The sequence below is a fragment of the Crinia signifera genome, chromosome 6, assembly GCF_055691185.1.
Source record: "Crinia signifera chromosome 6, ASM5569118v1, whole genome shotgun sequence".
In the NCBI taxonomy this organism is placed as follows: domain Eukaryota; kingdom Metazoa; phylum Chordata; class Amphibia; order Anura; family Myobatrachidae; genus Crinia; species Crinia signifera.
Genome location: NC_139222.1, coordinates 195,039,410 through 195,065,903, shown reverse-complemented (window position 1 = coordinate 195,065,903; position 26,494 = coordinate 195,039,410). Strand labels below are relative to the sequence as shown.

The window sequence follows — 26,494 nt, the reverse complement described above, 5'->3', positions numbered from 1 at the left end:
TTTATTTTACACAGAGCATATCGAACTCCAGTAATGCTGCACCGAGTAGGTTTAAGAAAAGATACAAAATGTCCAAGGTGCGGAGAAAGCGAAGCAGGATTTTGGCATCTATTATGGGAATTCCCAAAGGTTTATATATTTTGGAAAAGAGTTTGGAGAGATATTCAATCCACTGTCCAATCTATTACACAATTCGGCCCCAGAACATGCCTATATGGATTAGAACAAGGGAGGGACTGTTCAGTAATAATAAACCAATACATTATGTGCTTAACTACTTTGGCTAAAGTAGTAATTGCTAGGTGTTGGTTCTCAACTGATAAACCAGAAATTAATAAATGGAGAGCATTGGTAAATGAAGTAGCCAGTCATGAAAAATATATGTGCCACTCTAGAGGGGCATCAACGAAATTCCATAGTAAGTGGGATAGATGGTGCAACTCTAGTCTGGCAAATGGAGAAATTGATATACTCAGGGAATAAAACATGTAGTAAAAGTTAACCAAATCACTTATGTTAAAAGAAATACACAAGATATTAAGTATATAATCACAGGATTGTTGGGTAAAGAACTAAAGACCACACAGAATAGTAATTGATTATGGAAAGGGGGAAGCAAACGGAGGAAGGAAACACAAAGCCTAGAAATGCACGAAGATGTATATAAAGGGGAGGGGGGGGGAGGGGGGGGGAAAAGAATGAGTATACAGTTCTATTAAAGGAAAAATAACTAAACAAGTAAAAAAAAAAAAGAATAAAAAAAAAAAAATATTCACACGCACAATAGTACTTATTAATTTATTTATTTATCTATTTATTTATCTTGTATACACTTAAATAAATCCACTAGGATTGATATATCCTCACAATATATGATTAGAAAGGATAAAGAAAGCGGAAAAAAAAAATGGTTATAAACGTCTACTTAATTTATATTTCAAATAACTAAAGACTGAAATATATATATATATATAAGCTCATGACTGGCGGAGCTGTGTGTGTTATAAATCTAAGGAATAAGATCGGTAAAGGATATACAAATTAAATACCATAAACTGAGCCAAACTTGCTCCAATTGAAAGATTAAAGGATATCATAATATACGAAGAACAAACAGAAATAAATTGATCTTTGGCAGTTAATTATGGGGAATGGAAATAAAATTGCTGAATAATGAAAGGGGAGAGATAAAACTAGATCAATGGAAATATTTGATATTAGGAACTGATGATGTGTTCTATGTGTATGGGGCGAAAGTGAAAATGATGTATGTTTAATGTCGTTAGTGTTTATGTGTTATGTGATGTAATATGGCACATGCATATTATATGTTATTTGTATAAAATGAATAAAGAATAATGAATTTAAAAAAAAAAAGGAAAATCGCATTGTATCGCACATTGCATGGCCCTAAAATGGCCCATGTGATGCGATTTCCCTGCGCAGAATAGCCCACTAAGCATATTGGTTAGTGGGCGCCGTTCTAGGAAACAAGTACCGAACATCCAGTATGCGCTTGGACCATTTCCCAAAGATAATTTAGCTGCAGGATTGAGGCACCACCAGTGCAGAGCTTGCCCAGGAATGGTAGCATTAAGGTGTGAGTGCATCTGCATGCACAGTGATGCAATGACTTTTGAAGGATGGCCTGATGTCAAGAAGAGCAGGATATAAGCCGCTTTCTCCAGGAAAAACATGAGGGACAGACTGACATTCTGCAAAAAGTACAGGGATTGGACAGCTGAGGACTGGGGGTCAAGTCATTTTCTCTGATGATTCCCTTTTCATTTTGTTTGGTGCATCTGGAAATTGCTTGTCTGGATAAGCAAAGGTAAGTGCTACCATCAGTCCTATGTCATGCCAATAGTAAAAGCATCATGTTTGGGGTTGATTCTCAGCCAAGGAAGTGGGCTCACTCACAATTTTGCCTAAGAACACAGCCATGAATAACGAATGGTTCTAAAACATCCTACAAGAGCAACTTATTCCAACCATCGAAGAACAGTTTGGTGAAGAACAATGCCTTTTCCAGCATGATGGAGCACCTTGCCATAAGGCAAAGGAGACCACTAAAGGCCCATACACACTGGATGATTTTGAGCTGAAAGCAGCACAGTTTTGCCATTTGAGCTGCTTTCAGCTCAAAGCCCGCCCAGTGTGTATGGCTCGGCGGTGAGTGCTGATGCGCTCATAGTTGCCCGCTACCGCTCATCTGCTGGTATGACCATCAGATGAGCGATGGGGTGGATGGCTTTCCATAGAAACCTACTATGGAAAGCCGTCCATGCCCTGGAAAACTGCTTAGACGGACACAAATCGCTCCGTGTATGCGCGGAGCGATTTTTATCATTGCTATGCATAGGGCAAAAACGCCCAGTGTGTATGCACCTTAAGTGGCTTGGGGAACAAAACACAGCACCAAATTAACCCTAGAATGTCTGTGTGTGTGCATGTACATGTGGTAGGGAATATAGATTGTAAGCTCCTCTGGGGGCAGGGACTGATGTGAATGTTAAAATAATCTCAGTAAAGCGCTGCGGAATATGTATGCGCTATATAAGAAACTGTTATTAATAATAATAATAATAATAATAAGTCCATGGCCAGGAAACTCCCCAGACCTTAATCCCATTGAGAATTTGTGGTCAATCCTCAAGAGGCAGGTGGACAAACAAACGTAAATTCTTACATCCTCCAAGAATTGATTATGCAAGAATCGACGGCAATCAGTCAGTATGTGGCCCAGAAGTTGATTGACAGCATGCCAGGGCAAATTATTAAAAAATAAGGGACAATGCTGCAAATATTGACTCTGCATAAACTTGACTGCTTGTAACTTTACTTCAGTATGCCACAGTAACATCTGACAAACAAAGTTTAACACTGAAGTTTAACACTGAAGCAGCCATGAAACTTGGTGAAATGGAATACTTGGATAGGCACCATATTGCTCCCTATAGTTCACATCATGCAGTACATTCCAAATAATGTACATTTACACAGGTCCAACTTACCTGTTTTACGAGCCTCACTTAGCTGCGCTGATAGTTTGAACATCATCTCATAAACCTCCTCACTGCAAACAAAACTGTATGTTACTAAACGTACGAGGTATATAAATATCGGTAAATCAGGAGTCAAAAGGCATCTTACAACATACATGAAAATTATATTCATAAATACATAACCACACACAAGCCATAACGTTGAAACCACCGGCCTAACAATGTGCACAGATGCATCTACATACATCTGACCTCTGTGCGATACAAGTCGCATTATACAAAACGCATGAGCACCGCATGACTCTGTAGCACCGAACTGTTTTTTGTTTGTTTATACTTTACCGTCCCAGTGGGCATAGAAATAGTAATAGAATAGCATGCCCGAAGCATGGTGAGAAAAGTGAGCCATGTGGGGGACGCGGCACACTAAGAGGTTGTCCTTGTCGACAGACACCAAAAAACCCCCACCAAAAACTCATGTTGACCATTTAGTATTAGGTGGCAAAATCACACAGTCTCAATACTTTGATGCCTATGTTCAAGAGATAATGCTGAAGGCAACCAGTGATTCTCCATACACTGGAGCCTGGAGATCAGAGAAGGTACATGCTTCATAGTAACATTGGGCCTTATTTTGGTTCATTCTTTCTGACAAAATCCTTCTTAGATGGACAAAACCATGTGCACTGCAGGGGGGGCAGATGTAACATGTGCAGAGAGAATTAGATTTGGTGAGTTATTTTGTTTCTGTGCAGGGTAAATACTGACTGCTTTATTTTTACACTGCAATATAGATCTCACTTTGAAGTAAAACCCCACCCAAATCTAATTCTCTCTGCACAAGTAACACCTGCCCCACCTGCAGTGCACATGGTTTTGCCCATCTAAGAAGGATTTTGTCAGAAAGAATGAACCAAAATAAGGCCGATTGTTAGTACAACTAGCTAGAGATACTGATCACATCAAGTCTGTTACATTGACAAGATTAAATCTTTCTCCAGGCCTTTATTCCTCGATAAGTACCATTCAGAGGTACCGAAACAAATGAGTAACTTGTGGGCTATATGTTTTATAAAATGGGATAATCTGTAGACATTGGTATTGGGACAATACTCTACCCACACAGATAACACTGTACCTGCCAATTTCTGCAAAACCTGGAATGTAACCCTCCAACATTTCCATAAATGTTTCCATCTCAAAGTCTTCTTCTGAGGAGTCTTGGGACCCCAGGTCTTCTAAAACCCCTGTCACATATGTGAAGAATACTTCATCCATTGCACTGAGGAAAGAGGGGAGATGCTAAAATAAGATATGTATAATTTATTAATGTAATTATAAAATAAATATGTAATGGTCCAAATATACACGTGTGTGGTGGGATTTTTTTTCTATGCATTTTTGTTTCCTTTAAAGATGAAAAATTCAAAAAGCAATCTGAAATGTCCATTTGCAATTATATATATATATATATATATATATATATGAACTTGCATACAATCTTACAATCTTATCGTCACAAGTTATTTTACTGAACAATTAGTATTAAGTAATATTTTTGTCCAAAAATGAACATTGGCTAGATTCCGTTCTGCCATCTTTCAGCATTAAGTGAAAATTAAATACGAGTCATAGTGTTCATTCTAGCACCTGCCAACTTTGAAAACCCATGCAGTTCCACTTCCCTGCCTGGGGTGTCGCTGTCTGCTGTGGTGCTTTTAGCACAGGTCTGGTTTGCATATCAGTGCTGATATACAGACCACACTGTGCTAGAAGCACTACAGCAGGCAGCGACAATTTTTATTGAATTTATACAAGGATGCAGGGGAAGGGTAGAGAAGGAAAAAAGGAGGGGGGGGGAAGGGTACACGAAAAAAAAAAAGTACAAGGTACAATTACATGTCTAGTATAATCATGATGTAACTTATAGCCCATGAGGGTATAAAGTGGTACTCGGAAACAGCGAAACGGGAAGATATGGGTGAATACAGTGCAAACAGGGATTTTTTTCATAGATAGAAAAAAAAGGAAAGTATGCCTCTTTGTGGTGCACCAAATGAAGGATACATAAGATATAACTTTTATTTGATTCTAGATAAAATAAGGCGAAATAAAAACAGACACAATTCATATACAAACAGACGTGTACATTTATATAAAAAGGATAATAAATCCTCACAACGTGGGACCCCCTGTCCAAATTTAGTTACAATTAAACTTTATTAGTACAAATGAAGTTGCTTTTGATCAGTGTGTTTGAACAGTAATGACCCTTTATGGGTGCGACGTAGAAGTGAGAATCCCTTTATTGGATAAAAAGGGAGAATAATATAATTATAAAGCTGTGCTGTCTCCTGCGGTATCCAGGTACATATGACTACGTGCATCTACAAATAATTGGCACACATATCTCTCTGGAATATACACCTGAAATTTGGCCGCATGTATGACCTTAAATAGCGGCTTTCATAATTGTGCCGTGGTTAGTGTGTACACAAAGATTGGTTGTTTCTAGTCGGTCCGTCAGGCTCTCCTGGGCACTTTGCATGTAATCACAAATTGCTCTCTATATAGTAGAGTAGTCTGACCTTCAAATAGTAACGTTCTCAAATGCGCAGAAATTGAATTAATTAGCACATGAATCTAGAGAAATGCACCTAAGATTAGTGTGCATATATTTGAGACCGATCTAGGAGCAAGGTATACTTGCTATAGGTGTCAATAAAGAAATTAACGGCACTAGAAGATTTTACCGCGCTCACTACAAAAATTAATTAGTTTCGCTAGGTCTATGCAGCAGTGGTGTAACTGAACAATCTCGTATGCTCGCAGATTGCCTCATGTGTAGAGGGGCAAACCGCTTGCTATACTTTCGGGCAGCACGCTACTGGGGCAACAAAGGGTACTCTTTACCTAGAACGGCGCCCATCGGGGTGATCGCGGGATCGCGGGCAGTACATAAACGGCCGCGACGCGATGCCCGCGATCACCGCGATTTTCCCATAGGTAACAATGTTAAAAAGTCAGATTGACCGCGATTTTGCATTCAATGCCTCAATGCCCGCGATTTTACCATAGGAATCAATGTTAAATGGGCTACAGAGCCCAAATAGGCTCAATTAACCCTTAAATGTCACCCCAATTTTTTGACGCCACCCCACGATCCACGCCAACCCGAAGCGTGGCGAGCGCCGGCGGTACGCGTCCTCCGACCTTTTCATGCCCTACTATCCACGTCGGCGTGGAGTTGAGAATAGAATAGTGTGGCGAGCGCAGCGAGCCACCGAGCCCGAAGCGTGGCGAGCGCAGCGAGCCCCGCGAGGGGACGCGGATACCTTCACAGTTATACGCGTCCCCTCGCGGACTTCACAGGTGTCCGTGGCGACGCCGACACCTGTGAAGCCCGCGAAGGGACGCGTTTACCTGTGAAGGTATCCGCGTCCCCTCGCTGCGCTCGCCACACTATTCTATTCTCAACTCCACGCCGACGTGGATAGTAGGGCATGAAAAGGTCGGAGGACGCGTACCGCCGCCCCTTGCGGGCTCGCTGCGCTCGCCACGCTTCGGGTTGGCGTGGATCGTGGGGTGGCGTAAAAAAATTGGGGTGACATTTAAGGGTTAATTGGGTCTATTTGGGCTCTGTAGCCCATTTAACATTGATTCCTATGGGAAAATCGCGGGCATTGAGGCATTTAACATTAAAATCGCGATCAATTAGGCTTTTTAACATTGTTCCCTATGGGAAAATCGCGGTGATCGCGGGTACACGATTTTGATGTACCCGCGATTTACCCGCGATGCCCGCGATTTTTTACCCCCGACGCCCGCGATTCTGATCGCGGGCGCCGTTCTAGGTAAAGAGTACCCAACAAAGTGCCGTGTTATAATCAGCACTCCATGGGGTCCATTTTATTAAATAGCGGTCAGGTGGAAATGAGCGTGCTGTGCCAGCAGTTTCAAACTCGTAATGTGTTTGAACGTCCTGTTCTATGGCTCAGGGTGTGGGGCACACACACACAGTTTTTAAACAATGGGTCGTTCCAATTGGTTGAAAATGGTCATATTGTTTAAAAAAAAAATAACCTATCCTTGTGTGGGCAGCTTTAGGGGAATTTGGATAGCATCATACTTTCAAAAGGCAGGCAGAATACAGGCTCCAGAATCCCAACACTGGTCGGAAGAACAGCATCAGGAACATGATGTCATGCACTGTGGTTTTGAATGGCACAACCCCTTTTGTATGTTGAGGCTGGTTAGGATTAAGCCATTAATCTGGTTAGGATTAAGTCTAACATCTCAGAATCGGACCTGCCAATCTGAAGTTCTGATACTGCACAGATCATTCACATTGGACACTTACAGATGTGTTCACATATATCTATACAAGTCGAGTTATACAGAATGTGTGAGCTCCGCACCCTGGCTGTATTTCTGCAAATTTTTACTTAAAATAGCACACACGCAGCTTCTCCTGATTAAACAGATATGTTGCATGTCTGTAATTATTGTATCTGCATAAGAAATTAAACATTAGTGTTTTCCAGGAAAACAGTGTAAAGTAGCATTTCTTATGCAAATACAGCGGAAGTCAAACTGCATATAAACAAATATCGTTTTGATCAGGAGAAGCTGCTTGTGTATATTTACTCAGTTTGCAAATAAAATGCTATTTAACAGGAAAGGTTGTAAGAAAGAGACTTCCAGGGCTACCAAGTCATGTGACTAGAAGGGCTGTTTAATGTGAAAGGAGGCTAGTTGTATGTTGGCACATCTGTAAATCTATGGCTTTTATATTGGAGACAAATTTGTTTTTCACAATTGATCACCAAGATAGGCAATCAGTGTGGAGAATTCTGGAATGGCATCTATATTTATATATGGTATACCAGCCCACTTCAATATCTATGAGCGTATGGTTGACTACTACAAAATTATTACTGCAATGAGCAGCATTCAAATCACATATGCCACTTTTAGATTACAGATTAAACATATGTATCTAGAAAATTATCAATACGGTTCTGGAAAAACAAACAAACGTTAAAACCTACCTGATGTCGGCATAAGGGATGTGGGACTGTATGAAACCAGTAAGTGAATCGCGAATAATATTTTCTAGTGACATGCCCTTTTATTTTCTTTCTAGAAAATAAAAATGATGAGGTTTAGAATACATGATGGCAATGACCAGTCTTACTACCCCATGAGAAATCTCACAGCTGAATACATACATACATAAATATAGTCACCTTAGATCTGTTCAAGTGTAGAAAATAATCGGATTGCAAGATATGGCACTACAAAAAATAACCTGTATTACTTGATGAATATAGAATATTTACAGGGTAGTCATTAAAAATAGGCTCACATCAAGTGCCCTACCTGGGCACAAACAGAGCAATACCAATGAGATTGTGCCGTAACTAAAGGAGTTTCCAGTCTGAAACTATAATCCCTTGCAAGGAAAGGATTTGCAGCTTGTTGGACACATACGAGTCTCCCATAGCACCACTATTGATGTTATGTGTTAATAACCTATTTTATAAGTACATTACCATCAATGCTCTGCAACCCCGGACACTATATAAATAAAATTGCAGATGAGTTACTGAAGGGCATGCTCATGGGCACACACAATCCAGAAGTCCAGAGATGTAAAGCAATGATGACAGTAGGATCTGGTGACATTTGTAGTGGACATAGGCCTGGAAGCTGGTAGACATATATATATATATATATATATCAGCCAGTGAAGGAGCTACTCAATACTGCTACATTGTGGTGACATATATTTGTGAAGTGATTTCTCAAAACCAAGTCACTTTGAAATTATCCACTGGTTTTGGAAAATTTAACCTACCGTACTTTTACACGATTCTGTGGGTCCTGCTCCCGATGATCGTTGTTTCTCTTTAAATTCGTAAGGCCGGGGTGGCCTTCCTATCTCATCCACCATATTGACTCTAAAAACTCTGATATTCACGGATTTTCATCAACATCTAATCACCTAACCAGTTTGGCGTTCACTTACCTTTCACGGATTTTATCTTTATCCTGTATGAATTCTTAACGTTGATCATACACTCAGGAAAAAATTATTATGTCTTACCCCTGAAGAAGTCGTTCTGACGAAACGCGTTGGGTTTCAATAAAGAACTTTTTTACCTTGAACAAGAACTCCACGTTTCATTCGGGAAAGGGACAATAATCAATTGTCGTTATATTAAATTTTTACCAGTGTTTTATATTGTACTAAAGTGACTAGGTGGTACATAATTCAGCGCTCTCCGATAAACCCCTTTTTATATATATATATATATATATAGTGGTGGTTACATATCAAAGAGGGGTGTGATGTGGCTAGAGATGTAAGGAGTTGAGGAGTTGGTGGAGATGTTGGACATAATTGGCTCTAAATGAATACTGACGGTACGGTACTGGTTTCCTGGTGTCCTAATGGATGGATCTCTACATTTTCCGCTCAGCTGGTTTCACACAAACCAAAAAAGGTGCCAATCACCTAAACTTGTGTGTTATAGTAATAACTGTTAGTAAACAGTAGTCAAACAAACAGAAGCTTGGCTACAGTTATATAAAGTTGTAATAAAGAAATACTAGTGTCCAGTTTCAAGTGGGCAAAGGTATGCTGGGCATAATTTTGAATAATCCCTGCTTAGTGCGTGTCTGCAAATAACTGTCACAGTTTCTAGACCACCCAACAGGTCACATCTTCCAGGTCATCCAGCAGGTGCACAGGGAGAGTTCAGCATATGTCCCATTTTTCAGAGAACAATGGTGATGCATTGTAAACGGTAGGGAGACGTTTTGTCACATAACTCTACAATGAAGCAATTACAACTCTGCAAATCTACTTCCCAACACCATTAATTTATTATTAGTATATAATGTGCGCTGCTCAGACAACAGCATCATAAGTCACTCATAAAAGTCATCATTCTGCTATTAATACATACATAGATATGTTGTAGAGATTAACTAAATGTAACGAGTATGAAATATACCAAGCAAATCAGTTACAGAACTTCTCCTGTGCACACAGCGGCTGACCATTGCCACCTCATGTCACTTACGGGAAGAAAAACAGATTTTGACAGAGAAAGTGAGAGAGAGATAAAGTACTAAACAGCTCCTGTCAGTTTTCAAACATAGCCTATAAAATTACCAGAGTTCACGAGCTGCTGCTTTATCTCTCTCCACACTGATACAATTCTGCCTTGAATTGAATGAATATTACATCAGCCCTCAAAGTAGTTCACTGTGTGTAGGTAACATGTACACTTTAAAACCTGTAAGGCATTGATAATGGCTGAAAAAGTCAGTTACTCTATTATATTTCTGGTTTAAAAATACCCCTTGCAGTAGATGTAACTTCAATCACATCCCAGAAACAGCTGAAAGATCAGAGTTTTACTTGACAGAACCATTGAATTTCCACTCTGATCTGTCATGGTCTTGTGCGATTGCTAAATTCTGTCTACAGCAGCTATTACACTAACTGGTAATTCAATGCAGTAATAAATACCAATCTCATCCTATTTAGTCTTGAAGAAGGCTGCTGCAGTATGTATATATATGATATAGTGTTCATTCTAGCACCCGCTATCTTTGAAAACCCATGCAGTTTCTCTTCCCTGCCTGGGGTGTCGCTGTCTGCTGTGGTGTTTCTAGCACAGGTCTGGTTTGCATATCAGTGCTGATAGACAGACCACACTGTGCTAGAAGCACTAAAGCAGACAGCGACACCCCAGGCAGGGAAGAGGAAGTGCATGTGTTTTCAAAGACAGCGGGTGCTAGAATGAACACTTGGATCAACCAACATCGATCCTCAATTAGGCTGGCCTATTCTACAGGTACCACTGACAAACCTGTGGCCGCACACTTTGTGAAAGAACGGCACCAACTATCTACATTAAGGTGTATGGCCATCGATTGGGTCCCCCCACCCCCGAGAGGTGGTGATCGAGGACTGATGCTCTTGAAAAAAGAGGCCCTATGGATCCATCGATTGGATACAGTGGTCCCAAGGGGCCTTAATGAGAAAACCCATATGAATATTTTTCTTTAGTATTTTTGCTCTGCTGAGTAATCTGAATACTTACCTCTCTAATATAGGTTATACTAATATGTTTCGCTTTTCCAGACAGATGCCCACTAAGCTTGTGACCTTGGTGGTCCGTGTCACACAGTATTGTTTTTGTCCCTCGTGATTTGTTATGCCAGGACTCCGATTGTTCTCTTTTTTAATAGGGGAGCCATGACGGACTGTACACTGGGAGAGGTCTTTTGATCCACAGTGGGCTGCCCGTCTGACTTCCATATGGTTTTTAATCAGTGTGCTTTTTGTTGTTTGTCTTAACTCTAAATGCATCTCCTTGTTCTCTTTTTTGTGCACCAGAGACAGCTAATTGCTCACACAGATCATTTGATTAGTATACTATATGGATATATGTTATTGCACTTTAACATTGAGCCAACCATAATGGCTGTGCGCTCCAGCACTTCTGAGTGGAACGCACCCTGTGCGCATGCGCTACAGCGCTAGCATATTGTTTAGCGGTATCCATGGGCTACGCTATGCAGCCTATGGCTGACTGAATGTCCATGTAAGTCTATACGGAAAGACGTGATTGCACTTTTACATTGAGCCAACCATAATGGTTGTGCGTTCCAGCACTTCCGAGTGGAACGCACCTTGTGCGCATGCGCTAAGGCGCTAGCAGATTGTTTAGTGGTATCTATGGGCTACGCGATGCAGCCTCCGGCTGACTAAATGTCCATGTAAGTTTTCTCATTATGCGGCAGCTGCGTGTGACGCGCTGCCTCCCTATTGGGTGAAGCTCCTTCCGGTATGTGCGTTCCAGCACAGTGGAACGCACGCCGGGTTTACAATACGTTTTTGAGGACTTCTGCTTATCGCGCCACCTTACATTTTTGATGAAAGTAAGTTATGCTGATTATGCTTCTTTTGCTGTAGCGCAGCGCATATATACTCCATAATGCACTTTGTTCAGTATGATTTAGTACTGTGATTGGATTATTGATTGCAGTGGGCACTTCCTGTCTCTGGGCTATATATATATTGTGTATATGTTAATGGTGAATCACATTCTGGGGCTGTGACCCATCCTGTCCTTGTGTCTTGACAAAGAGCCCGGCGTGGCTCGAAACGTCGACTTTATGCCTGAGACTTTGGTGATGTATTAAAAGTTTTTTATTTGCATCATACTGCTTGAAGACTGGTGAGTGCTCTCTGTTTCTACTATATACATTGGCTGTACACCCATGGACTGTGGCCTGAGTGTGGCACCCCAGCAGTTGTCTCTTGGAAGTTTGAGTGTGCCGGTTCTACAAACCTCTATATATATATATATATATATATATATATATATATATATATATATATATATATATATATATATATATATATACATACAAAGGAGAGGCCCTTTCCTGCGCTTATAGAGAGAGAGCAGCAACTCTGAAGGGTCTTCTGCTAGGCAAGACCCAATAAAATAGACATAAAGAAAAAAGGGGGGGGATCAGAGTGCGCTCAAAGACAATATACGTCACTTAAAAGGTAGTATATTTAATATAAAAATAAATAAAAGTACACATATATATTATGTACAATAAAACACCCTTCTTGGGGGTATTACAAACATGTACAGTACAACAATTGATGAACTTCAGTGGAAATTGCTGGTTTCGTTATAACCAAAAAATAAAAAAAAAATTAAACAAATATAAGACTTGACCAAAAAAGAGCAGAATCTACACCCAGAACTGACCTCCTTAGAGAAAAGGAAAATAATCCCAATTATGGTAATATAAAAAAAATCAGGCCTTTTATAACTCAATACAGTCAGGAGCATGCTAAGATCAAAAAATGTCTGGGTAGGCATTGGCACCTTTTAAAGATGGATCCGATCTTGGGTCCTAATTTACCAGATAGACCAGATGTAATTTTCAAGAGGGCAAAAAACTTGAAAAGTTCTCTAGCACCTAGCAAACTTAAGCCACTTGAAATTCCAAGAAGCATGGTTATGAGAAACAACCCTTCCTTTCTTACCAGAAAGAAAGGGGCTGTTTCCATGCAACAAGTGTATATGTTGCAAGCATGTAGAAAAACATGGCCCTGTAATTCCTGAAAATTTAAGAAAGAACTGTAAGTTTGAAGGGGTTCTGACTTGTAATACTACATATGTAGTGTATCTAATAAAATGTGGCTGCGAAAAGTGGTACGTCGGTAAAACAAAAAGAAGCCTGAAAATTCGCATCCAAGAACATTTACGAAATATAAAAAGAAAGGTAAAAATTCATAGCCTACCTAGACATTTTGAATCTTGCCACAATTCAGAGATATGCTCCTTAAAATTTTCAGTATTGGAACATGTAAAAGAAGACCCTCGAGGGGGAGATAGGGATCGTAATCTAATTATGCGTGAATCTTATTGGATATATACACTAGATACCTTGGCCCCTAAGGGTTTGAACGAAAGCATAGAGATCACAGCTTTTTTATAGAAAAATTGATCGTTCACCTGTTTTGTACATATATTCTGCCAAATGTCTCTTGATATATGTATTTTTCACATTATATTCTCTATGTATAATTATTTTTGTATGTATACTCTGCACTTTTTTGTATTTTTATATATGTATTTTTTATATATGTATGTTTGCTTTTTTTATATATGTATGTTTGCTTTATTGTAAATATGAAAGGAATGCAACTTCAGAATATAAATGTGTTGTTGTATGTAAAATCAAAGCCTCTCTTTCAAATGGAAGTATTTTTCAAATGATAGTATTCGCAGTAAAACATGGACATAGACACTATAATATTCACATTGGGTGAAAAACAATATGGATGTGCGTTTCACAGTATTAAACCACACATGCAGAATCAATATGGTAGTGCGTTCCATTCCGTATGAATTCTGTAGTCAACACCTCAAATTCTTTAAATTTTTGAAATAAGCACTAACTTAATAATATATGTAAATCTAGAATGACCCCAGGTTAACATAGCACAAGGTATTTTTTTATACATATAGCGAATGGTGCGCTCCAGCCATATTATGGTCGGAACGCAGTCCACAATGAGGTTAACTTCCTCATTTCAGCACAAAAATAACATGGCGGTACGTCTAACGATGCGCTCCAGCAGTATCAGCTGGAACGCAGTTTTCGGCACTTCCTTATTAAACATGGTGCGCTCCAGCTATATTACAGTTGGAACTGTAAGGGAGGTCAACTTCCTCATTCAGCACGGGGGCACGTCTAACGATGCGCTCCAGCTTTAGTAGTTGGAACGCAGCTCTCAGCACTTCCTTAAGAATTAAGAAAAAAACAATATGGCGGTGCGTTCCACCTCGTCTTAGGTGGAACACAAACGAGCCTATTAAGGCTATAAACTGATTTCTCTTCATTTAAATTTCAAGATATTTGAGTATGATTATGTATACTTATCGCACTATCACTGTATTTAATCACTACTAGAAATTTGGAAAAACGAATTAGATATCTACTCTAAATTTAAGATAAACGTACTAATTATAATGTTGATAAAAGGGACTATTTTAGTTATTAATTCATGTGGACATAAGGCAGATTATGTTATGATTATATTACCATTATAAATTTAAATAATAAAACATATAGAAAAATAAATTAATTCCCTTAAGAGGAAGTGACATCACAGACAGGCCCTATATATAGAGAGGCCAGGTCCACTCCCAAATCACTTGCAATTTGGATCCCAATGAGCACACACCTTCCACAGACACAGGGTAAGACCTTTTATTTTGAATTTCCATAATTTGATGGATTTTTTTTCCTCTAAACTTTTTTCTCCAATTTGAAAATGATGGCTTTGGTTACTAAAACTCCATGTAATTATTGGTTCAATAGAAAGAAAAAGATCTTACTTTCTTGGACACATTGGGTCAAGTTTAGAAATTGCCTTAATTAGGTATGCTATTTTTCACTATTATTATTGAAAAAAACCTGGTTATGCCCAATAAGAATATTGAATGATGATACACATATATATTATGTATATTTTCCTTATTAGGTTCACCATTCAAGCTTTTAAGTATATTGTCAAAGACTTCTGATTATTTAAACATCCTAAAATTATAAGAAGGTATGTACCTTAAAGCATATTGAAGGGACACTAAAAGATATAATATGTTTATATATAATAAAAAATTATTATTAAAACACCCCATTTTCACCATATTATTAGGTTCAAAAACTGTTTCCTGTGGTACCATAATTGGACCCTAACCACGCTTTCTCGTGCTATCTTTATCTTCTGACTCTGAAGGGTCTAATAAACCTTGTTTATCCTAAGGTATATACCTTTAAGAAAAATGTTTACATACATAAAACTACCAGTCCTCTATATCCTCTCCATCTCAATTATCATATACTTCTATGTACTATGTATATATCTTTATATGTATTCCATATAAAAATTCTTTTATGAATATCATTTTTAATGTAATGTCCAAAAAATGTCATGTATTTTATGAAATGTATGTTATATTTTAGATCATGTACCCCTGATGAAGTCTCTAACGAGACGAAACGCGTTGGGTGTTGGTCAGATGTACTGAAAATAAAAGAAAAGTTTCTTATATAAAAAAGAACCACTTCAATTGTTTTTGTCAATATTTTATTGAAACTATTTTATTGAATTATTGGTTGGACATTACCTATTTGGGGCGCTGAAGACACTACTGTTGGTGTATCTGTTGTTTTCCTATCTCTACTAGTAGGGGATAGAGTGTCAACAGCGACCACCTAATTTAACACTGTATAATAATAGCGCAATTTTTGGGGATTTTTGTCTTTATATATATATATATATACACACATACATACATACATACATATACACACACATATATACACACACATATACACACACACACAACGAAGATATAGAGTGCGCCTTCTCAGATGTCACCACCACCTCTTAGATTTTTAGATGGAAAATTGATACTTTGCTCAATGTCGTAAATCAACTATACAATTTACTAAAAAATCAATAAGACAGATAAAATTGCAGCATTTTTTCATTCAATGTTTCATATGGAGTCATATTTTCAATCACCACAATAACCCGACGCGTTTCGTCACTTGGACTTCATCAGGGGTGTAACAGAAAGACTCAATGCAAAAGAGCTTCAGATTAAAAGCAATGTCTAGGCTGGTTCTTCTGTAATTCTTGAACCAACTAGAATTAAGATTCAATTTCAATGTAGGATGGGGCTAAATAGGGCGATGTGTACAGAGGTTTATCCGTTAATCCTCCCACAGTAGAGCAATCTCTCCTATTATGCCACACATCTGTGCAGCTATTTGGACAAAAGTTTTCAAGTAGTTCCTTGTCAGAGGATTTTCTTCAGGATGTAAACAATAAACAATTTAGTTCAGTTTTCCAAAAGAGCAAATAATCCCTGGTTCCACCAGTAGTAGTGTGCTCCTCTGTGTCCAATGTGCACCAGGTTTATATGCATAAACTTGCTAAACCCGTGCAAAGTATCAGGCGCACTGCCGGTGGATTTCTGCTCATGCAGAAGTAATGGGTGCCTAAGGTACTCATGCCCTTCAAGAAGATAACAGAATAAAGCCTGTCAGACACTCAATTAAGCCTAAACAGGAGTTTCGCACATAGCGTTTAGAAACCCTACAAGACTTTATTTTATATGCTTTGCTACAACTAAGAGACCCTATAATATGGACTTTTAAGAAACCTAATAGTTTGGTATCAGAAATAGTTTGGCACCCATATACAATTTGATTTTAAAAAGAACACCAAACACATTTTATTAAAATGGTACCTTTAAGTCCCATAAACACTTAATGAGGCCCCGCCAATGCCAATATTGGTGGTCGCGAGTACCTGGCGGGATGCTGTCGATGCCAGCTGGGAAGGGAGCAACAGTGGGGGAGCAATGGCCATGCTGCGGCCGATCTCACCCAAGTGCCCAAACTCCAAATACCTAACCGCTCCCATGTACATGAATGCACCTGAGCTTCAGCGTGCCCCAAGACCCGAATCCCACAGATCTTTAGCTGCATCTTCTGATCTTCCCTGCAGCAGGTAACATCAAAAAATCCACGGGAGTGCGCATCGGATTGAGAACGATTTGCGATAAAATTGGCCAATAGTGGTTAATTGTTATATTTACTAGTTATTGTGTATTTGAGAATACCTCAGATATCTGATATAATTGCTACAGGTTTGTATTTATTTTAAATCCTACTCGTTAGGTGCTGGGTATATTTTTTTTTAATATCCTTGATAAGGTAAGGGTCTGCATTTTCTGTGGTGTATATAAAAACTTAAAAGTAAATGACCAATTGGTTGTTATGTTTAGTGCATATTTGCACTTTCCAAACACATATAGGGACATCTCTATTGCTTAGCAGAGATAATGAACAGAAGTCACAGGTTCAAGCTGTGCAACTCTCAATGCTGAGATCCAAAGCTGGAAGCAGTGCCAGCACAAGAACAGTTTATTGGGAGCTTCTTGGTTGGATTTCTGTGGCTGAGCAGCTGCACATGAGTCTGGGATCACCATGTGCATTGCTCAAATTCAGCTGGAGTGGTGTAAAGCACACAATGATAAGGCTCTAGAACAGTGAAAATGTGTTCTCTTGGGAAGTCCTTTTCCTGTTCCAGTTTTCATAAAGCTAGGTTCATCAGCACATGGTTTGCCAATTTTGGCGTGGAAGAACTTACTGAGAACATTCAAATTGGAACAATCTCCGCAAGTGAGGTTCATCAAACTAGAGATATAAGGAATACAGTCTTTGTATAAGTGGTCTACAATGCAGCACAAAAGTCAACTATATGGATAGTGGCCACAAGATTCAGCAGTAAACGGGCAGAAAAACTAGATAGAATACTAAAACCGCACAATATTTTCATGTATGTTATGCACCTCCATTAAAAAAAACGGCGCCACTTATGTAGTCAGTGTAGTGTCTCTTTCAGCATCGGCATCGTGTTCCCGCAGCCAGCGTAGTCAGCTTGTGTCTGCGACTGTGTGTACATTTGCACCTAACTGGAGCTTACGCAGTTAGCATAGTCAGTTAGCGTAGACAGCGCTTATTACATTGTGTGGGAACCACTGACCATTTTTAACCTGCCTGACATTTTATAAAGTGTGGTGAGCCCCGCCAGGGGATGTGCAAAACGTGCCCGAAGCGTGGCGAGCCCCACGAGGAGACTTGGATTACTTGACTGTATTACGCGTCCACTCACCACGCTTCAGGCTCGTTTTACGCTGCGCTCGCCACGCTGGCACACTGTGCTCGCTACACTTTATAAAATAAACTCCACGCCGATGTGGATAGTGGGGGTATGAACAGGTCCGGAGGACGCGTACCGCGTCCGCTCGCCACGCTTCGGGCTGAAGTGGATAGTGTGGGTTTGAAATGGAGGCATTTGCCAGTATGGAACATGGAGCACTGGCAAATGCATCCTTTATTATACTTGAGACGCACTTGCGCCCGCATCCCTCTTGTGCACGAGACGCACACTCAACCGAACCCCTAACCCTGACCGTCTCCCTGAAGCGGACAAGGGCAGGGTTGCCGTACCCTGCAGCGTGAATTACTGAGACACACTTGCATATGAAACGCTCATGCGTCTCAGGCAGATGTAGCGCCTCTCCGACGGCATCCGCCAGTGCAGGGGATCTGGCAGTTACCGGCGCTGTGTGAGGTGCTCAGTTGGCTTGCCAGGGACAGTACTGTGAGATAAAATATTGCTTGTCCTGGAGACAAGATGATGGTCACAGCTTAGTATCTGAAAGACTCAGAACAAACAAAAAGGACCATAGTGCAACAGTGTAAATACAATGCTGATTGCTTTAATTTTCACAGGCCACTCACATGGAGGATGTTTTAAATCGCATGTAACAGGTTTCTGATGATGACAACAGCTGTTTAGGACCTGGATGGGCTCAATGAAAAAAGCAATAGTGCAATCCTGTTGTTCCAAAATGTATAACAATTTAATAATAAACTCACAATTTAAATTTTTTTTTTTTAAAGCATATCACCCATAAGGGTCAGTAGACACGGATCAGCAGTGGTCCCTCCAATCAAGTGGTTCCCCGGGTCCGGTCTGTTTGGTAGTGACAGATCTGCTTAAGCGCGCTTTCGGGCAATGTATGCCCTTCCTATATATATATATATATATATATATATATATATATATATATATATATATATATATATATATATATATATATATATATATATATATATATATATATATATATATATATATATATATATATATATATATATATATAACGATGGGGTGGCGGCGGCACTCGAATAAAAACACAGCAGGCAAGTTTTACCAACGTTTCGAGACCTCTAGGTCTCTTTATCAAGGTGCTTGATAAAGAGACCTAGAGGTCTCGAAACGTTGGTAAAACTTGCCTGCTGTGTTTTTATTCGAGTGCCGCCGCCACCCCATCGTCGCATGTTTCTGGCCCCACAACCAGTTCGGAGGGCACCGGCTTATATTTCTAATCCCTAGGAGGGAGACCATCGGCTGCACCATCCAGCGGGGAGTGCCGTTCCAGGACTCTATATATATATATATATATACTTCTGAGGAAGGGCATACATTGACCGAAAGCGCGCTTAAGCAGATCTGTCACTACCAAACAGACCGGACCCGGGGAACCACTTGATTGGAGGGACCACTGCTGATCCGTGTCTACTGACCCTTATGGGTGATATGCTTTAAAAAAAAATTAAATTGTGAGTTTATTATTAAATTGTTATACATTTTGGAACAACAGGATTGCACTATTGCTTTTTTCATTGAGCCCATCCAGGTCCTAAACAGCTGTTGTCATCATCAGAAACCTGTTACATGCGATTTAAAACATCCTCCATGTGAGTGGCCTGTGAAAATTAAAGCAATCAGCATTGTATTTACACTGTTGCACTATGGTCCTTTTTGTTTGTTCTGAGTCTTTCAGATACTAAGCTGTGACCATCATCTTGTCTCCAGGACAAGCAATATTTTATCTCGCCAGTGGGTATACCCTAATTGTGTCTTTTCTATGTATTCTAAAAGCTACCTTTGGTGAAAGCTTTTTTCTGGGCTTACCCTGGGCTGAGATTGCGCTGTGGATATCAGTTTTTTTAAAGCGGCAATCATTTACACTTCAAAATCAAACTGGTTTTGCCGTGTAAATGATTGCCGCTTTAAAAAACCTGGAGATTTCATACCAAATCTCTCACTTTCTGAATCTCTCATCCTATTAAATCTCACCCCAGATTTTCTTTGTCTGTAGGGACAGTACTGTGACTATGCTGCCTGACAGGGACACTATGCTGACTATGCAGGGCTGCTTCTAGGACACTACGCTAGGCTGCCGTTGGGCTACGCTGACAGCATAGCGTTAGGTGGCGCCGTGATACTACACAAGTACCAAAAAAACACACCACAAGATTTAATATTCATTAAGGTACTGGTTTCTCCAACAAGTTTCCAGGCCTCATCAGCTGTGAATGATTTTGTGGAAGCCTTTATAAGAACTAATTTGGATTAACCTCTTGGTAGGCAGTTCTGTTATAACCATGCTTTGGAAACACTACAATGAGGCATTTACATTGTATGGCGTATTATAGTCTTGGATATCTCCTGCATGTTCGGTAGTGAATTGGCAAAAGGCTAATTCATAACAAACCCAACAACTGAATTAAGTTCTCTCTCAATATCTAACCAGGACCAGTATGTCTGATAAAAGTGGTTCTCAAACTCATTCCTCAGGACCCAACACTTTTCCAGGACACTAGGGCAGGTGTATTGTGTATATGCTTGAAAACATGAACTGTGTGGTCCTGAAACCAAGTTTGAGAACCTGTGGCCTAAAGGTGTGTATACACTGGGTGATATAATGAACGATATTGCATATTGCCCAGTGTGCACACTTTGCTTGAAAAACGATATGTGCGCAGGTGGGCCAATAATAACCTTGTCAGTCATCAGTGCATGTACAGACAAGGGAGCGCATTGTTAATTAGGGCAGAAATCCAAGGCCTAGCAGCAGAAATCTTGGGGCCCGGTAGACTGACATGTCTCAACCCCACCCCGGTACACTGACATGTCTCAACCCCACCCCTCCTTGAACAGCGGATTTTTATTGCACTCCATATTTAATGTGTTTCTGTATTATTACAAAAAAAAAAAACCCAGATAATTATAATAATCTTATGCACTACTGCTAAGCAGCTGTGCTTTGATATTTACATTGCATAGTTAACATCTACTTATCTGGGAGGAAAGGGGGGGGGGGGGGGGTATGAATTGGGTAACAATAGCCAATTCATCTTTCAATTATATACGCACACAACTAATAACTTGCATACCTTAAAATACATATATTACAGCTACTATATATACATAATACCATGTAAGCAATATCACACTTCAAATACAGAAAGTTGTTCCAGAAACAAAGACTGTAATTATATAGTGCAGCAGGGAATATTTTATATTTCCATGTTGTTGTGCAGAAGATCCCATATACGTAGTCTCCATCAGAAATGTATTTACTCCTACACCTGTCCCACGCACATGTGGGACCAACAACAAGCCCCTAAGGCCACTTAGCAGGGGAGGCTTGCGTGCAGTCAGTGTGCCTTGAACTAACAAGCAGAGCTACCAGGTTACACAAACATGACAGAGACACCACCGGGGACACAGCAAATATATTATCCAGCCGATGTCCTGCCCCTTGTCTCACAACATAACACACAACCTGGACGCGTTCAAACCTACCGCTATTATCCAGGACACAGCCAGGCCTGTAGCGCCTGTGTGTAGCCGACGTCACTTCCCATACCCATTCACTGCAGCACAGGGTCCGGCGCTCGGGCGGCCATGATGGAAGTGGGCAATGTGCGACTCAGCTTGCGTTCCAGCTACAAACGGTAGAAGACGACGGTCATTTAGTGTGCCCCAGTATACTGACGGGCTCAAGAAGCCGGATCTATGATCTGCTATGAACAAGCGCAGGGACCAGGCCAGGTGCCAGCCAATGGGTGCAGAGATTGTGTGGGCAATGGTGACTTGCCCTATCCGTCCAACTCTGTCTCTGCCCTTCCTCCAGTCTGCATCCCACTGTGTTCTCACTTCTCACCTGCTCATGTCCAGACTCATTACTAACACCTCCCTATAGAAGGAAATGACCAGATATTATTGAAAAGTTACCTTATACTTCAGTATGTAATTATGGGGGCAATTAAATTGGGTATGGCTCGCTGCGCTCTCCATGCTTCGGGCTCCGTTCCTCGCTGCGCTTGGCACATTATTTTATTCTCCCACCACGCCCTAGTGGATGGTAGGGCATGAAATACCGCCTGTTGGCACGTCAGCTCAAAGAAACAGTGAAAAACCCCATGTCGACCTTTTGACAAATTTGCTGTAGCATTGCTAACTGACAATAGTGGTACAATGCAGTGTAGGATGGAGAAGCACAGCGTGGCAGGGAGAGAAATGGGGAAAGGAAAGAAGGGGATACTGGGCTGGGGGAGTCGGTGATATGGTGGGGAACACTAGGCTGGAATGGAGGGCTGGCTCCGCTCCACTTTGCACCCGGCGGCTGCTCCATCCAACCCTCCACCTGATGGCTCCTTCCTTGCTCCATAGTTTCTCCGCAGCTCATGGAAGAGAGGCACATGTCTTGGTGCCCTCCCCTAAATCTGTTGCGCCTCTCCTTGCCTCCTCTCATGGGAAAAGGCAGAGGCTCACTCTCGCCCTCAGCTCCGCCCCCAGGATGGGATGTTGGCTGTGGCCGGGTAGACAGACACTGAATCAAGGCGCAGCATGGAGTTGCTGAAGTCCCCGGTGCTGCTTCCGGCTGTCCCCCATGTAAAACAGTCACTGGCAGCGTGTAGTGCCGCCCTCCTAGCTGGAGCCTTTAATTAAAAATTGCGGCGGACCTCAGCCGGCAGCCAGGCATGGTGGAGAACAGGGAGCGGGCGAGCAGGGTGGGGGAACCGGCGGCAGCGTGCACGACTGTGATATGTCGGCGCCCGGAGCTTGTGCTCCGCCCTCGCTACGCCTCTGCTGGTGTGTATGATGGTATTAATTTATACAGATATATAATACTATTTAACAGAGTCTAATAGAGTTACCAGCAGGTATAAATAATGGTCTCTGACAAACCACCGTTAATGTTTGCTGCAAAGCCTAACAATCCCTTCTTCTGTCAGTAATTAATTATAGCTTGCTGTAGCATTCCACATTGTATACCGACTGTGCGGTGAGCCTAAGCTGAGAGTTTGTGTGGGAATGGGTGCCGAAGCACTACTATGCTCAAATGAGTGAGTTTTAATTTATACGATGTAGAAGTGTCACTTCATCCAGACATTTATGTCATCACACTCTTTGTATTTCTGATTGCAGCATACTATGGCAGAGAGGCAGCTTCTGTACTCAGGAGAGAATCTTGTAATGATATCTCCTGGTGTGTATGGTTATGAACAAATGACGCTGTATATCAGAATTGGATCAAATTCCCAATAGTTATTAAGATTAGTATCTGGCAAAAGAAACCTATTGCTGTTTGCCTCAAAGTATAAATTTTGATGTCAGTAATTGCTGGTAATATATTCTAACCTTCTACATATATACAGAAAAAAAATACATATCACCTATATATCATTATATCACCGAGAGTGCACAGGACTTTACACACAACTTTTTAAGACAGGCTGACACAATTAACATTTTGGGTGCAGATGTAAAATGCTTTGTGAACACTAGATGTCACTCTCATCCCACTTTAAGGAGTACATTGAGTTGCAAATGTTAATTTCAGCATTGATGAGGTAAAATTAAAAGCATCCTCTTATTAGTGTTTCTGAATCTGCAAAAATGAATTCTTTATTTGTAAATTTGTTTATTATTTGTCAATTGTCATATCGTTAGTATACAAGACAAAAAAATCTGTTAAATTATGTGACACTCCACTCCTCTGTGCTTCCAACGCCTGTTAGCAGTCAGTGGAATAATGACTAAGAGCCCGATTCAGTGTTGATCGCAAAGTCTTTTTTCAAATGGGCAAAACCATGTGCACCGCAGGTGGGGCAGATGTAACGTGTAGATAGTTATATTTGCGTGAGTTATTTTGTTTCTGTGCAGGGTAAATACTGACTGCTTAATTTTTACACTGCAATTTAGATTTGAGTTTGAACACAACTCGCCCAAATCTAACTCTCTCGGCAAATGTTACATTTGCCCCACCTGCAGTGCACATGGTTTTTCCTATTTGAGAAAGGTTTTGCTTATGCGATCAACTCTAAATCGGGCCCTAATACTTTTGTATAGAAAGGTAATGAAAATTAGAGTGGACAAGCAATATAGTTCTATCAGCCACCAATAATCTCCATGGATATACATAATCATAAGTTCTTCTCCAAATTATTCAATTTATCTAAGTAACTGCACTGTGTGGTGTTTGAATGGGCAATGTCTAGTATGTGTCTCTGATAGCACAATACGGCGCACACAGTGGGCAGGCAGGATGGCGGACTCCCGGCGCTGCACAGGCAGGAGGGGGACAGGGCGGCCGCTGCGGAGAGGGAGGGAGGGCTGTAGCTCACATTAATCCACGGCCTGAGCAGAAGGGATGGCCGGGTGACCCAGGCAGTAGTGTGTGCTGAGCTGGTCTCTCTCCGTGCATATCTAATGAGTGGGATCCACCACAGTGCATGTTTAATGAGCGGGTCCCCGCACCCTGCATAAGTAATGGGGGGAAAAATAAAACAAAAAATCTAAAATATATTAATGTGGTGCTTGTACAGAAATAAAATTAGCAAGATCCTTCAAATAATAAATAAATGACTTATAGACACCAAAAAAAAAAAATTAATTAAAAAACATTTATTTTATAAGTAAAAATTTCAGTTCAGTTCTCCATTTTGGCATTGAATACACTTTCGGCGAACTAGGGCGAACTATGCAAACAAACCCCATAAAAATACAACAGCAAATAGCAGTGACTATGAAACGGTGAATTGTCTGGCATTCACTGTTCGCTTTCAGCAAACAGTGATCATTGTATATGGCGAATATCATTTTCAGAGAAAAAAACGCAGTTTCGCCAAAAACCAGCCCTATTCACCGAAAAAACTGTGAATCAAGAGCATTGAATACTGGCCATAGTTGTGATGTGAGCAGACTATTCGAGCAATGAACAGCTTACACTCTTGTTGCAGCAGAATTACGTAACACTCCAGGCACACAAAAAAAATGTGTCTGAAGAAAAATGTACAAAACACTACTGTAGACAAGAAATTTCTGTTGAATTTAAAGAGTGGTAAATTACCTATGGGGGAAGAGAGGTTTGTATTTTATTATATTCCTTATACCGTATATACTCGAGTATAAGTCGACCCGAATATAAGCCGAGGTACCTAATTTTACAACAAAAAACTGGGAAAACTTATTGACTCAAGTGGGACCCTCACTCAAGTATAAGCCGAGGGGGGATTTTTCAGCATAAAAAAATGTTCTGAAAAAGTAGACTATATGGTATGTACTTAGGCATTTATTAATCAATAACTTGGAACAGGTGAGCTAAACCTGCAGATATATAGCTGGATAACAGTCTTTTTTTATAAAACAATTGGCTTGAGATTTCAATGTAGAGTACTTTGTTTTAAATAACCGTCTACATTGGGGCTGATTCAGTAGCAAAACTGTGACTGCATTCTATCACATGCTGGGGTAGGCTCTGCCCAGGATAAAGCTGTCCGGCATGAAAAGGCCTGCCTTGCACTGCGATCACCATATACTTGCGACCGTAACACAAAAATTGCTAAAATCGCAATGCTTAGGATTGACCCCTGCCTTTGCAGCTTGGCACTGATGCCATATTTAATTCCGCAGAAGCTGCATGTGATGTCATGCAGCCACCCCAAAAAACGGTCCAGACACACCTGCGTTGTCCATGCCACTCTCCCGGAACACGACGTTGATTCCCCTTTGGTGCCCGCAACTGTCTATCAAACTGCAATTGCATTCTTCAAGGATGTGATTGCACTTTGACACTTTGTGCTCATACACTGCGGTTACTGCGCATGCACGGGAGGATTGGGGCCACTCGTGGAAGATCACGGCTCCTCGAGGAGGTCCAGCCATTCATCTGTTCGGGCACCCAAACACACAAATGTCCGAATGCCCCAACACACGAACTGCCAAGCGCCCGAACATCCGAGCACTCCCGATCCCCTCCAAGTGGCCACAAACTTCTCTAAGCTCCCACAATTAGCCAAAGCCGTCAGCAGCGCCATTTGGAGCAGGGGCTGCTGCAGAAGGCAGTGGCTGCCCGTTCTGTGGTATTTCTGGGGCAGGACAAACCTGCTCTGGTAGGTTTGTCCTGCCCCAGGAAAACCCACCACTCAAGGGG

General features: G+C 40.7%; 1 protein-coding gene across 3 annotated transcripts in view; it reads right to left on the bottom strand.

Moving 5' to 3' along the window:
* The window catches only part of CUEDC2 (CUE domain containing 2), a 42,476-nt gene extending 20,465 nt beyond the window's left edge, over positions 1-22,011 (bottom strand). For 2 of the 3 annotated variants that reach the window (XM_083148514.1, XM_083148516.1), the window contains exons 1-4: positions 21,859-22,011; positions 8,057-8,147; positions 4,144-4,287; positions 3,015-3,076 (exon numbers count right to left, since the gene is read on the bottom strand). In XM_083148514.1, the coding sequence (XP_083004640.1) occupies positions 3,015-3,076; positions 4,144-4,287; positions 8,057-8,130 (280 nt within the window). In that variant the 5' untranslated portion in view covers positions 8,131-8,147; positions 21,859-22,011. Of the gene's footprint in view, positions 1-3,014; positions 3,077-4,143; positions 4,288-8,056; positions 8,148-8,254; positions 8,303-21,858 lie in introns of all 3 variants that reach the window. The other variant, XM_083148515.1, reaches the window with a different exon arrangement.
* Between the last annotated feature and the right edge of the window lie 4,483 nt (positions 22,012-26,494).